At 42.0% G+C, this 13,838-nt stretch overlaps 1 protein-coding gene across 2 annotated transcripts in view; it reads left to right on the forward strand.

Annotated features, from left to right (window-relative positions):
* Positions 1 to 3,827: 3,827 nt before the first annotated feature.
* rsu1 (Ras suppressor protein 1) overlaps positions 3,828 to 13,838 on the forward strand; it is a 99,308-nt gene continuing 89,297 nt past the window's right edge. The window contains exons 1-2 of one of the 2 annotated variants that reach the window (XM_070986344.1): positions 3,828 to 3,912; positions 4,023 to 4,151. In XM_070986344.1, the coding sequence (XP_070842445.1) occupies positions 4,043 to 4,151 (109 nt within the window). In that variant the 5' untranslated portion in view covers positions 3,828 to 3,912; positions 4,023 to 4,042. Of the gene's footprint in view, positions 3,914 to 4,022; positions 4,152 to 13,838 lie in introns of both variants that reach the window. The other variant, XM_070986345.1, reaches the window with a different exon arrangement.

Here is a 13,838-nt window from a genome sequence, read left to right on the forward strand (position 1 = left end):
CATCTTATAGGTGCACTACCGCCACCTACTGGACACACCGTCCCGCTGTATACAGTGAAAGACGGTCTGATATTCCTATTTTCACTGCTTTTTTAAGTTTCTCTTCAAGTCATAATTTGTTCTTAAACTACTTATCACTTTCCCGTATGTTGAAAAAGTTTTCAAAATATGTAAAAACCCACTACACTTGGGTGGCACCGTTGCAACACTGTCACCTCACAGCTTGAAGGTCCTGGGTTCAATTCCCACCGTGGGCGTCGGGGTGTGTCCTCCACCATGCCCTCGGTGCCCGCTGCTCGAGGAAAGGTGTGGAGTTTTCTTTCTGTGTGGAGTTTGCATGTTCTCCCCGTGTTCACCTGGGGTTTCCTCCTTAAAAAAAAAAAAAAAAAACACTAAAAACATGCAATAAGATCACCACCTGACCAATGGTGATAAAAGAAACTGGGTCCGTGGCAGCCCACCGCTCCTGGTCTGCTGCGGAGGAAGGACTGACCAAGGATGGGTCAAATGCAAAGTTTGTTTTCCCCTGATTAAGGAACTGACTGTGAATTCCTCCATAAAAACTCATGTAGTAATAACAGATTACTTTGGAACTTTTCCCCATGTTGAATAATAGGAACAACTCATTCAGAAAGTGGTGGTCACTATGTTGAATCACAGATGTCTGTGAATTATTTAATATAGTATTTTTAAGTCTGTTCTCTGGTTAATAATCATTATACATTGTGTATGTATAATGTGCCATTAATCAATTGTGTATGCCAACTGCAAATTTTTTCCCCTACACCTCCAGGGTTTAAAAATGTGAATCCACAAAACAGTTCCACATAAATACTCATGTACTCATAAACATATAGTTTCTACAAAAGCCACATTTTTAGTCAGTCTAGATTGTGGAGAGGACACGTACTCTGAAGAAATAATTAAGGAAATCTCTTTGCATTGCTGGTAGCATTGGACAGACCACAAACATCTGTTTTCTGTAGTTTGGACAACTAGCAGACTTTTGCTGACTTTTCAGTTTTTGTTTCTTTGTTTTGGTAATATGTGACAGTGGAATTCAGTAATAGCAGGGTTCCAATGTGGTATGACGTGCACTGCCAAACACGGGGCTCCTCTTCTCATTTTTCACTTTGTACATCCTTTCCTTGTCTCCTCTCCTTGCATCTTAGTCTGTCCCACCTGATGTGAGCTGAGGAGGTAAGGAAGAGACACGAGAAGAAAGGGGTTGATGCAAAATAGGCATTTAACAAAATGAGACACCCTTGTTCTGGAGCCAACATGTTAAACTGATGTTAATTAAACATGGAATGCGGCACATCTTAATCGCCTGTCCATTGTTTTGTTGCTTAAGCCTACTGCTGTATTTTATGATTTCTGTCAGATGATCATAACAGTTCTCATGCCAACTTATATATTTACTTTTAATTCAATTCACAACGTGGCAAAATGTGACAAGAATGTACAGATATCATACATTTTGATCTTTTAACACACACACACACACACACACACACACACACACACACACACACACACACACACACACACACACACACACACACACACACACAGCCTTTATATATTTCAATGTGTGAAGCACTACAAATATTTATGAAAAGCAGGCTACTATACAAATAGAGAGTGGCACATATTTTATATATAGTTGATACACACACACACACACACACACACACACACACACACACACACACACACACACACACACACACACACACACATTATTTTTTTTCCTCAGCCCTAAGTGTGATAAGGGTGAACATTCCATCATCAGTGCCTCTAAGAAATCAGATGAAGTCAAACAGATTAAATCAAATGTAATGTTAAAATCAAATGTTGTAGCAATAGCCCCAGTTCAACTGTTGTCACAGGACTATACTTGGAATGACATTTGCAGAATACATAATGAGCAACTGATGAGTACATGACAGCATGAAAGACAGCAAATTTGCACTGAATGCAATGAAATGTTCTTGTGGATATAGTAATTTGACATTAGCAGGTGTTTGCACTTCATCATATCATGATTAGAACAATTAAACTGGGTGCAGCATAACTTTTAAACAATAAAAACACAAGTAATATCAAGGTTAATATCATTAAGGAATGGGGTTAGAACAGTGCCTTAGGTGGGCCTTACACAAACAGTGTCAACAATGTCCAGTGGCGTTTGGGGCTCTGAGCAAGAAATCCCTGGGGCCCTCTCCCCACCCATGCACGCCACAATTTTTTTTTTTTTTTGTACACATAAATGCACAAATTCTGGGACATTTGAGATGAATACTGAAAAAATAGATTAGTGGTTCTCGAGGTGAGGTCCAGGAACCAACAGAGGTCCCTGAAAGCCCAGGCCTATCAATATTCGTTGTTGTAAATAAGTGGCCGGGGGCTCCAAGCACCTGCCTGGCTTGCCTGTCCACAAGCCCCATCCCTGGTGAAATATAGAAAGTTTGATGACACATTTGATCATCTTAAGTAACTAAAATAACGAACAAAAAGGAACAGTTCTGCTCTTGCCTTGCTTTGTATATTCCAGCTGTGTGTCACGCCTCTTTTAATGTCACAGGTCCCAAAAACACAAATACATCTGTGGATCCTTGCTTGTAGCTCCTTCGACAAGTATCCTCACTCCACTCTCACCTAAGAAATTGACGCATGCTTCAACATGGCCACTGAGATCGATTTCTGGGTCACAGGCAGGAGGACGGAGGAGAGAGGAGACATGGGCACAGAAACAGAGAAATGAGAACAGGCCTTCGTTGCCATATTGAGATCCGTTCAAAACCAACCATGTATTTCTATTGTAAACTTTTATACTTTGTTTTGAAGGGTAGGCATTTAAACCCGAAGTATTTACGTCCATATCAGCATTTTTCTATGCCGCTTACCCCTTTCGGGGTCGCGGGGGGGCCAGAGCCTATCTCGGCTGTCAACGGGCGGGAGGTGGGGTACACCCTGGACCGGTCGCCAGCCGATCGCAGAGTAACAATACAAAGAAAGAGTAATATCCATCTATTTTTTTATCATACAAAAAAAGTCAAATTCAAACCTTTATACCACATTAAAGTTATCAAAAAACGTGTTTCAGTGTTGACCAAGCAACATAAACATGTCCAATAAAGAAACAAAACAAAACAAAACAAAACAAAAAACCCCCAAAACACTGCAACAGTTCGAAAACAATTGTTCTCCTGTCAATATGAGTTATTCAAACGTTGACAAAGTTATTTATTGATAAACATTTGACAACGTTTGAAGTAATATTAGATTCCATTGTATTGTCCTGCTACATACCCATAATAAACTAAACAAAAATCTTAATTTTGTTTATATGAATTAATACATGAATGATACCGGAAATGCATTTATTAAGATGAATTAATTTATTTTACTTGGCAGTCATTCCCAAGGCTGCACTGTAGCAGGACAGTCTTAGAGGTATTACAAATAGATTTGTAAAATTACCTATAATATATCTGGCTGTTTAACAGTCCAGTCCAGCAGGGGGGGTTCTGTTCACACGAAGCCTCGAGAAATGAACCTTTTTGTCATCCATTTGGCTGGAAGGCTTCAAGGCTTCAAGAAGCTTCATCTCGCCATCTCTAAAATTAACGATCCATCTGAAAAAAAGGAGCGCTCAGACGAAGCAATTTCTCGGCTTTATGTGTCATCCTTCGCCAGCAGCTGAATGTCAGCACAGTTTGGCACAGTTGCCAGACCGCGGACCAGGAGTTGACCCGGGGGCGTGGCTGAACATATCCAGGAACAGGAAGTATCCTATTATGGAATAGTAGATTCCACACAAACTTCCGGTAGGGTGTGAGCTTGAAGCGAAGTCTTTATCAGGAATCAGAAGTAAATCTGTATTTTTTCCCATCCTCCTTTTCAAACGGTAAGCATCTTAGGTGAAGTGTTGTTATTGCAGTTGCTGGACGGTCGTAGTTAATGTTACACGATATTTACGAATGCCGACTTTTCTAACTGCACGCTGTACTTTTTTTGGATCCGTGTTTTCAGAACCATGTCGAAGTCTTTGAAGAAGATAGTGGAGGAAAGTCGGGACAAGAACCTTTCAGAAGTGGAGATGTGCGACAGGGGCATTTCGAACATGCTGGACATCCCAGGATTATGTAAGAGAATTACTCCCAAGCTTGCTCGCTGTGCCATCCGCCATTCGCGTTAGTTTGACTTGAGGAATCCTCACATACGTGTAAGAAGATAGTAACGGCAGACACAATAGTAGTGATAACACTGACCTTTATTTGTACAGCACCTCTCATACAAGACATGCAGCTCAAAGTGCTTAACAACAAAGAAATCACCCGAACTTACCATAAGAAGACATAGAATAAACTTAAAGAGAAGGATAGAAAATTAATGTAAAATATGGAGGAGAATAAAACAGGTATGATAATAACAGTAAAAATAAGTTGGAATAAGGATTAAAATAAAGACAATGCACAACATGTGATTAAAAAATAAAACCACTAGATAACAGTCATAAAATGAAGTTCAACATAGCGAACATAGAATGCTAAAAATCAAGTAAAATACAATATTTTGAAAGGAAGTGCAGCAGTGCATAAGTGAGAGACAAAGCACAAAAGTTTCAGACCTGTATCAGGAAGTCATAGCTAGTTAAAGGCTGAAGTGAAGAGATATATTTTTTAACTTTCTTTTAAGAATGTTTAGTGGGCTGCTTCCCTGAAATAGCTTGTATACAAGGAGGAGGACCTCAAAATCAATTGTAAATGTTACAGGAAGCCAGTGCAGAGCAGCTAAAACTGGAATAATGGGCTGCCTTCCATTGGTTCTGTTAAATACTCAAGCTGAGTTTTGAATGAACTGAAGTCTTTCAGGGTTTTTTTTTTTCTTTCTTTTTCATGAGGCCAGTAAATAGTGCATTGCGGTAATCAAGTTACCTTGAAATAAAGGCATTAATCAGTTTTTCACTATCTTTTGATTAACAAATGGCCATACATCGTTACATTTTTAAGGTAGTTTCAAATGCTGTGTTTAGGTCTTACAGGACAGAAAACTGAGACCGTATTGTCATCATAATTTAGTCTGAGGTTGCAGATTATCTTAGTCAGAGCAGTTTCAGTGCTGTGGTATGTTCTAAAACCAGACTGAAATTCCACCAGAATGATGTTGTTGTTGTTTCTAACAAAGAAGTTAAAACGTATCTCAGTATCTCATTGATGAATGGAAGGTTGGATATAAGCCTATAGTTGGTGAGTGCATTACTATCTAGGTTGGGTTTTTTTTAATAAGGGTTTTTCAACAGCTGTTTTGTAAGTATCTGGGAAGATGCTTGTTTGCAGATTCAGGACATGACTTGAAACGCTGTCAAATACCTGCTTTAAAAATGCTATAGGTACAGGGCCAAGACATGAGATGATGGTGACATTAAAAAGAGCTAATTTGGGGGGCATGGCCATGCCACTGAACTGAGCACACGTCTTTTTGTGAGCTCCCGGCGATATTCAGCTAAAATCCTTCAATATCCTGAAAAATACATGGACACCGCGGTCAAACAGTGCTAACAACCTTGTAGTCTATGCCACGTTTTAAAATGCCGACGAGGAAAAATAACAATAAGAGTAAAAACACAACAGACTTCGCTCCAGCCGTGGATGACGACGAGTGGGATGTTAACAGCATGACTAGCTTGACAGAAAATGTTAGTCCGTCTTCCCAGCCAGCTACCGCACCAGCCCCAAACCTGGATGTTATCTAAAGACTGGACCTGATGAGAAGTGACTTTGCCACTAAATTTGACGGAGTTCTGAATGCAGTCCATGACGTTGATGTCATAAAAACTTAAGAACAATAAGGCTGAGTTTTTCCACGTAGTAATCAATCAGGTATGACCTAAACTGGATCTGGAACTGGATGTTTGCACGTGTTTGGGATCGACTATGAACCTGGCTCCGGTTCATGTCTCAGTATTGCATTATTACTAGTTAGATATAAAATTGACACAATATTTCAATTGCATGATGAGGGATTGCTATGGCAAACATGTAAAATTTTAGACATACTACAAATAGGGGTAGATGTCAGAAATACTAAACTTCCCTTTTATGTATGTGTGTTTTGTCAATCAATCAAAAAAAAATACACTAAGGGCTCTATTTTCGACTCCGCTGCCGGCAGCGGCGCAGTAGGGGGGAGGTGTCGGCATAATGAGTCGGCGCATTGGAATTTTCGACCATTTCGGTCTGCACCGGCGGCGTAAAAGTGCGCTGAAAGCTCGCCACCTCAGACCTGGTCAACTCTATGCGCCGACGGCGCAAGTGGATTTTCAGAAACCTGCGGGGTCGTGCGCTCACGTCACCCACACCTCACAGTTAGGTTTCCACAGTGTCTGGCATTTCACTGCGATCAATTATTAGCAACAGCCGCAATTCAATGCAACTATCTGTGTCAGCACATACAGTCAGACCTAAATTTCTATATTTTGATCGGTATCTCATCTGACAGCATCGAAAGCGCGATCGGCACGCGTAATGGTCACTCACCATGACTGAATGTACACAGGTAAAACAGGGATGTTTGGTGATCTGTGACTCAAATTGCCTGGTGACAAACGTGTATGCTACTTTCCCTGGGTCGGCACATGACTCGTTCACCCGGCGAATTCTAGCATCCCTACAGTCTTTCAGGGGGACACCCCTCTGGATGGGTGGCTGCTAGGTGATAATATACACATACGAGGAATTTGCTTTGGTGAGGTTGGTGCAAGACACATCTATTAAAAAGAAGCTATTAGAAAGGTAAAAAAAAATAAATAACAGTAAGTAAATAATATAAAAATAAATAAAAGATATAACAATATTAGAAACTGTAACAGTAAGTAAAAAAATCTAACAATATAAATATATGTACACAAGTCAGTTTTTTTTTTAACAGAGGCACAGTCTGTTTTTTCAAAGGAAGTCTAAGCAGAGCGTTAATGTACTGTATATGATTATGGCAATGTCAATGACAAGTAGAGTCAGAGATGGAGTGTGAAGAGTGTCAGGGGGGTTCCGGGCCTTGTTAATAAGGCTGACAGCAGAAGGGAAAAAACTGTTCTTGTGGCGTGAGGTTTTGGTCCTGATGGACCGCAGCCTCCTGCCAGAGGGGAATGTCTCAAAGAGTTTATGTCCGGGGTGGGAGGGATCAGCCACAATCTCTCCTGCATGCCTCAGGGTCCTGGAGGTGTACAGGTCCTGAAGAGACGGAATATTGCAGCCGGTCACCTTCTCTGCAGACCGAATGACACACTGCAGTCTGCCCTTGTCCTTGGCAGTGGCAGCAGCGTACCAGATGGTGATGGAGGAGCTGAGGATGGACTCAATGATGGCTGTGTAGAAGTGCACCATCATTGTCTTTGGCAGACTGAATTTCTTCTGCTGCCATAGGAAGTACGTCCTCTGCTGTGCTTTCTTGATGAGGGAGCTGATGTTTGGCTCCCACTTGAGGTCCTGGGATATGATGGTTCCCAAGAAGCGAAAAGACTCCACAGTGTCAATAGTGGAGTCACAGAGGGTGATGGGGGCAGGTGATGCTGAGTTTTTCCTGAAGTCCACAACCATCTCCACTGTCTTTAGAGCGTTGAGCTCTAGGTTGTTCTGGTTGCACCAGGTCACCAGATGATCAACCTCCCACCTGTAGGCAGACTCGTCGCCATCACAGATGAGTCCGATGAGGGTGGTGTTGTCTGCAACCTTCAGGAGCTTGACAGACTGGTGACTGGAGGTGCAGCTGTTCATGTACAGGGAGAAGAGCAGAGGAGAAAGAACGCAGTCCTGAGGGGATCCGGTACTGATGGTCTTAGCGTCGGAGAAGTGTTTCCCCAGCTTCACACACTGTCTCCTCTCAGACAGGAAGTCTCTAATCCACCTTCAGGTGGAGTCAGGCACGTTCAGCTGGGAGAGCTTCTCCTTGGCTTCTTGGGAACTGGGATGATGGTTTAAGACTTGAAGCAGGTTGGCACGTGACATGTCACGTGACAGCTGATCAGCGCAGTGCTTCAAGGCAGATGGGGAGACAGAATCTGGTCCAGCTGCTTTCCGGTGGTTCTGTCTCCTGAAGAGTTTGTTGACGTCCCTCTCATGAATGGAAAGAGTCGTCACTGAGATGGGGGGGGGGGGTGGGGGGTGGAGGGGGTCCTTTAAGGTGGGAATTGGTGGAGGTGACCGGAGCTGGAGCTGTTGGGATGGTTACTGGACTGTCCCTTTGTCTTACAAAGCGGCAGTAGAACTCGTTCAGGTCGTTGGCTAGGTGTCGATCATTGATGGAGTGGGGGGGCTTTAGGCTTATAGTTGGTAATTTGCCAAAGCCCTTTCCAGACAGACGCAGAGTCATTAGCTGAGAAGTGGTGTTGGAGATTCTCAAAGTACAGTCGTTTAGCCTCTTTCACTGCCTTGGTCAGGCATTTAATAAACTGTCTGTATTTGGGGAGTTCGTGAGTGAGGTTACCTTTGTTAAAGTCGCCAAGGACAATAACTAAAGAGTCCGGGTCTGTCTCCTCCACACGCAGTATCTGGTCTGCGAGGGCGCGCTGTGCGTCTTGCACGTTGGCCTGCGGTGGGATGTAAACGCCAACCAGAATGAATGAAGCAAACTCACAGGGTGAATAAAAAGGCTTACAGTTTATGAAGAAAGATTCCAGGTCAGGAGAACAGTGCTGCTGGATCACTGTCAAGTCCTTGCACCAACCACTGTTGATGTAGAAACAGATTCCTCCACCTTTAGTTTTGCCGGAAAGTTCCGTGTCTCCGTCCGATACATGATGCAGATACATGCAGGATTGTCTGCATACGCAGGAATAAGGACGCAAGTCTATACTTGATTGACTCTCCATTAACATCTTCAAATTCCTCTTCTTCCAAGACGTCATCTTGAGAGACATCAATGTCTATTGGTGCTGTCACATCACATTCCTTACTCTGTGTTGCTGGCAGATCACGAATCAACTCAGGTCTTAAATCCTTCAACACACAACCACTATGATATGTGCTGTATATGTGGAATACACATCTGACTTAAAGACAGCGCTGAAAAGGGCACTTCAAAGTTTCCTTAAGTGTATATGACTCTGAAAACTCACATTATTCACAATGCAGTCTATATGTCACAATGCTACTTCCATGAGCCACAGCATCTTGAGGTCGACCAGTCACTGTTTCATGCTTAAGTAAATGATTCTTGAGAGCTACTTGTGTCTTAAAAGAGCAAATACAGTCACTGTAGATGCAAGGCAAGGGACAAGACCTGCTATAATGTCCGTGTTTCAACTTATAGTGACTAATTATACTGCACTGGTTAGCTGTGAAAAATATGCAAAACTTACATGTCCACTTCATATGATTGCATATGCAATGGAATTCTCTCCCTTTCCGTGAAAAAAAGATTTAGTTAAGTTGACATTCATGCATAGCCAAGTCACAGCCAACAGGCTCTGGCCACAGCCTTCCGAGTGTTTACTGTAAGCTGCAGCCAGACATATTTACAGGTGAAATAGTGAAGTTAGATACAAATCGATCAAAAAAACCCCCATCAACTTTACCTCAGAACACTCTTTTTTTGCACCGGGAGTCTGCCACTACGCATGCGCGCATGCATTACGACACCGCTGTTAGACAAAAGACGTGGAAATATTGGAAATATGACACAGAAATCAGTGACGCAGGACGACAGTTGCTCATTGATAATGACCAAATTCTTCTACGAATTAGTAAAGTAATATCTGATGAGTAATTAAATGAGTAATCTGCGCAGAGGACCATTATCTCTCTGAAGGCTCTCTACCAATCTTCTCTGTAGCAGCCTTGTAAAAGGACGAAATGTAAATAAAACAGTAAAATAACACCTCGGGCTGCTCAGCAGGGTCGTCTGTCAGCCTCTGTGAGCCTCTGTGAGCACTATGCCCATTCATGTGTAAATGACATGGAGAAGTGAAACTAACTGTGCAACCCCCCTTCACCATAGAAACACCAATGACGATACAGAAGGAAGTAAGCCCAAAAATAGGGTATTTCATGTGAGTGCTGCCCCCACTATAGAAACCCCCTCCTCTTTATGTAAACAACCAGGACCCTTGCGGTCGATCTCAAACTAACAGGAGTCATAGGAGCAGATAGTGGCAGCGTTTTTTCGGGCTGGAATATAACTTTGGACCATAAAAAGGCAAAGGTAAGACATACTGTATGCTTGTGAGAAATATTTTTCTGCTACTGTTTGGCTTCTGGCTCACCGAGTTTCGGTCGCACAGTGAGGAGGCAGATATTGTCGTGATCATCAGACTCTCTGCTTTCATATGATATCAGGCTTTTGTCGTTTGTATAAAGTGGTGAATACAGCAGACACTCTAAAATGGATGTACACTGTTTTCGTGTTTTCCTTATATGCCCATATAATTTATTGCAGTATGAATTAGGTTTCGTTTTGGTGGCAATGCTTGGTAGAGGCTTTTAGCTGAGCTTCTCCCCTCATTTTAGTATGCTACAAGTTAGGATTGGTGCTCGTGAGTGTGACAATCGATCATTGACGTGCACACGCATCCCAGGTTGCTCCCTGTACAGGGGGCACTCGCATTGAACAGTTACTACTACTGAGGACGTTGAGAGACGTTCAGAGACAGCAAATGTTCTAAGTCATTTTTCTCTCTTTTTGACATGGTAGATTAAAATGCTCATAACATTCAAACAGTTATGAATAGCAGAGAACTTCTAATTCATGGAAATAGACCTATCAAAAAATTCAAATATCAAAATTCCACTATGCAACAGTTTTCCCAGGCCACAACACAAATAAAAACAAGTAGCAAAAGTTTTATGCAGCAAACTACACCAAGCTTCTGTTCCCTAACCCTGCATCGACTGAATTCACTTGCCAGCAAACTAGCGAGATACAAATCGTTAGCAACATTACTAATGTTAGCCAACTTCACGCAACTCATTTCTCTTGTACACATGCAGCAAACAAACGTTAAGCAGTAGTTTTCATCTGTTCATCCGTAAGTTGAACTGGGAGTCAACGTACCAAAACGATGGACGACGAAGCTTTTGAGAGGAAATATGCCATTTAAGTTAGGTAACTATGCTAATAAGCTTGCATTGCACAAGACAGAGGGAAGACGGCCACCCTTTTTAGGTTTAACCAAGCATTTGAACAATCATATGGTAAAAATAGAATTATGAACTCACCTTTTAAACCAACTAAAGTCCTCCTACCGCTTCAGTTTTCATGAAGAAAAATATACTCCTTAGTCCAGCACATGGAGTTCCAACATGAGGCGAGGAAAATGAATGCATGCGATCATGCAGGCACGGGTTGACAAAGGGGACTGTGCAGGGGCAGTGTTCTTGAGCATGTGCAAAATGTGTATGGCCCCAATGATGATAATCCTCCATTTTTTGAGAATTTATTTCTGTTAATTGCCATCCTTCCTGGTACAGTTTTGATAGCAGGAGATTGTAACTGCACTCTGGACCCAAAACTTGATCGCTCCTCTGGGGTGGACACTTCAGATCGTCTACACAGTAGGAAGAAGTTACAACACTTTGTAGACGATCTGAATCTCTGTGATCCCTGGAGAGTGCAAAACCCCACAAAAAGAGAATTTTCATGCTTCTCATCATCATTTAAAACCCAATCTCATATAATTTTTTAGTTTTCAGATCCCTGCTGCCCAATATATCTGGATGTCAGTATAATAGCACTGCTCTGTCAGTCCAGTCCCCCATCTTGTTGTTCTACAGTGAATCCCAGCTACCCAGAAGGACCAATAGATGGCGATTGCATCCAGGATGGCTGCAGAATTCTGAGTTTATCCAGTTTGTTGGTGAGCATATAGATGTATATTTTACTACAAATACAGATCAGACATCTGGGACCACCAGGTTGGAGGCCTTTAAAGCATATATCCGAGGCCAAATGATAAGTTTTACTAGTTCCGTATTCAATAAATTTAAACAGAAAATGAACGAATTGGACACAGAAGTGAGACAGATGGAGAGAGTGGTGTGCTTTTACAATTCGGTGCCAACTAAACAAAAACTATTGGCCCTTAAGGCTGAGTATGAAGAGCTCTCCACACAAAAGGCTGAAGATGGCCTATTAAGACCTAAACAGACATTTTATGAACAAGGGGAAAAACCCAGTAGGTTGCTTGCCTGGCAAATCAAAAAAACTCAATACAGAAAGAGCCATAAATGCAATTAGAAATGAAAAAGGCATTATTACTACAGACCCATTGGAAATTAATCATACTTTTGTCTCATTTTACAAGTCTCTTTACCAATCAAAATATCCAGCGGCGTCTATACATTAGAATATTTTCCTAGATGGGTTAGAAATTCCCACTATTACAGAAGAGACAAGACTTTGGTTGGATAAAGAATTGGATGCTACAGATATCGGTAATGCCATTTGTAACATGAAAAATGGAAAAGCTGCAGGGCCCGACAGGCTGCCAATAGATATATATAAATTATTTAAAGACAAACTAATAACCTCTTTACTAGGGTTAGGGTTCTGGTGGGTGGGGTTTCTTGGGTAACGGTATGAAAAGTGGATGTTTTCTGTAAGGTGGGCACTGAGGCAGTCCTGTAGGACTCCCAGAAGAGGGAGTGCATAATGGGAGGGAGCTCCATGACATATTCCGTCAGCGCCTGTGCCTGGATACCTTCTGGTCCTGGATCCTTACCCGGTTTGCAGCGGCTCAGCTGCCGGCGCACATCCTCCACAATAAGGGGAACAAGTGTGTTGATTCAGGGATGGGGAGGGTATCCACTAACACCTTGCATTCCTCTGAGCAGTCCATGGTGTCAAACCGGGTGTAAAAAGTGTTCAAGTTTTCAGTAAAACAGGTGGGGCCAGTTATTGAAGCTAACTTGTGGGTTGTGGATCATGGCCAGTGAGTGTTTTAACTTTCTGGAAAACTTGACTTGTGTTCATGGTGCTAAATTCCAGTTCCAGTTTTTCTTTACATCTGAGTTTCAGTGAAACTCCCTTGAAGATGAAGATTGAAGATAAGATAATAATTATCCTACACTGGGAAATTTAGTAATTACAGCCAGCAAGTGTTACAAAAAGCAAGCACAGTGGCATAAAGAGTTCAAAATAAAATGTATAAATAAATAAATGTATAAAAGTACAATAGTACAGATCTTTAAAACAATAGTAAATTCCATGAAAATTCTACTGCCATAAAAAAGTACTGTTGAAATAATTGCACCTGAGAAATACTATTGCACTTGAGAAATAATAGGTTTATGTACATCCACAGTATATACAGTTTATAAAAGTACTGTTGCCAATATGGATAATATATAGTATTATTGCACAGTTGAGAGAAATATACAACTCAGATGAAATGGATAATGTGAGCAGATATTAGCACTGATAACAGTAGTGCAAAACAGAAGTAGGCTTATGATGTAGAATTGAGAAAGACGGCATCAACACAATGCTACATTACATGATGCTGGAGTTAAACAGTCTGACAGCTGTTGGGATGAAGGACCTGCAGTAGCATTCTTTCTTACACACTGGATGCACTCGTCTGCGCCGTCTTGCTGAAGGAGCTGCTTAAGCCCCCTGCTGTCTCATGCAAGGGGTGGGATGGGTTGTCCATGATTGATGTCATCTTGGCTAACATCCTTCCCTCACCAAAATCCTTTATAGTGTCCAGAGGGCAGTGCAGGACAGAGCCAGCTGTCATGGCCAAGTCTTTTCCTCTCCCTCTCGTGACACCAGAGCACTACAGTTTACCCTCACCACGCCCCGTACCATGCCTGTTTAGAAGTGCAACACTGAAAGTC

Source organism: Chaetodon trifascialis, chromosome 18, assembly GCF_039877785.1.
Source record: "Chaetodon trifascialis isolate fChaTrf1 chromosome 18, fChaTrf1.hap1, whole genome shotgun sequence".
In the NCBI taxonomy this organism is placed as follows: Eukaryota; Metazoa; Chordata; class Actinopteri; order Chaetodontiformes; family Chaetodontidae; genus Chaetodon; species Chaetodon trifascialis.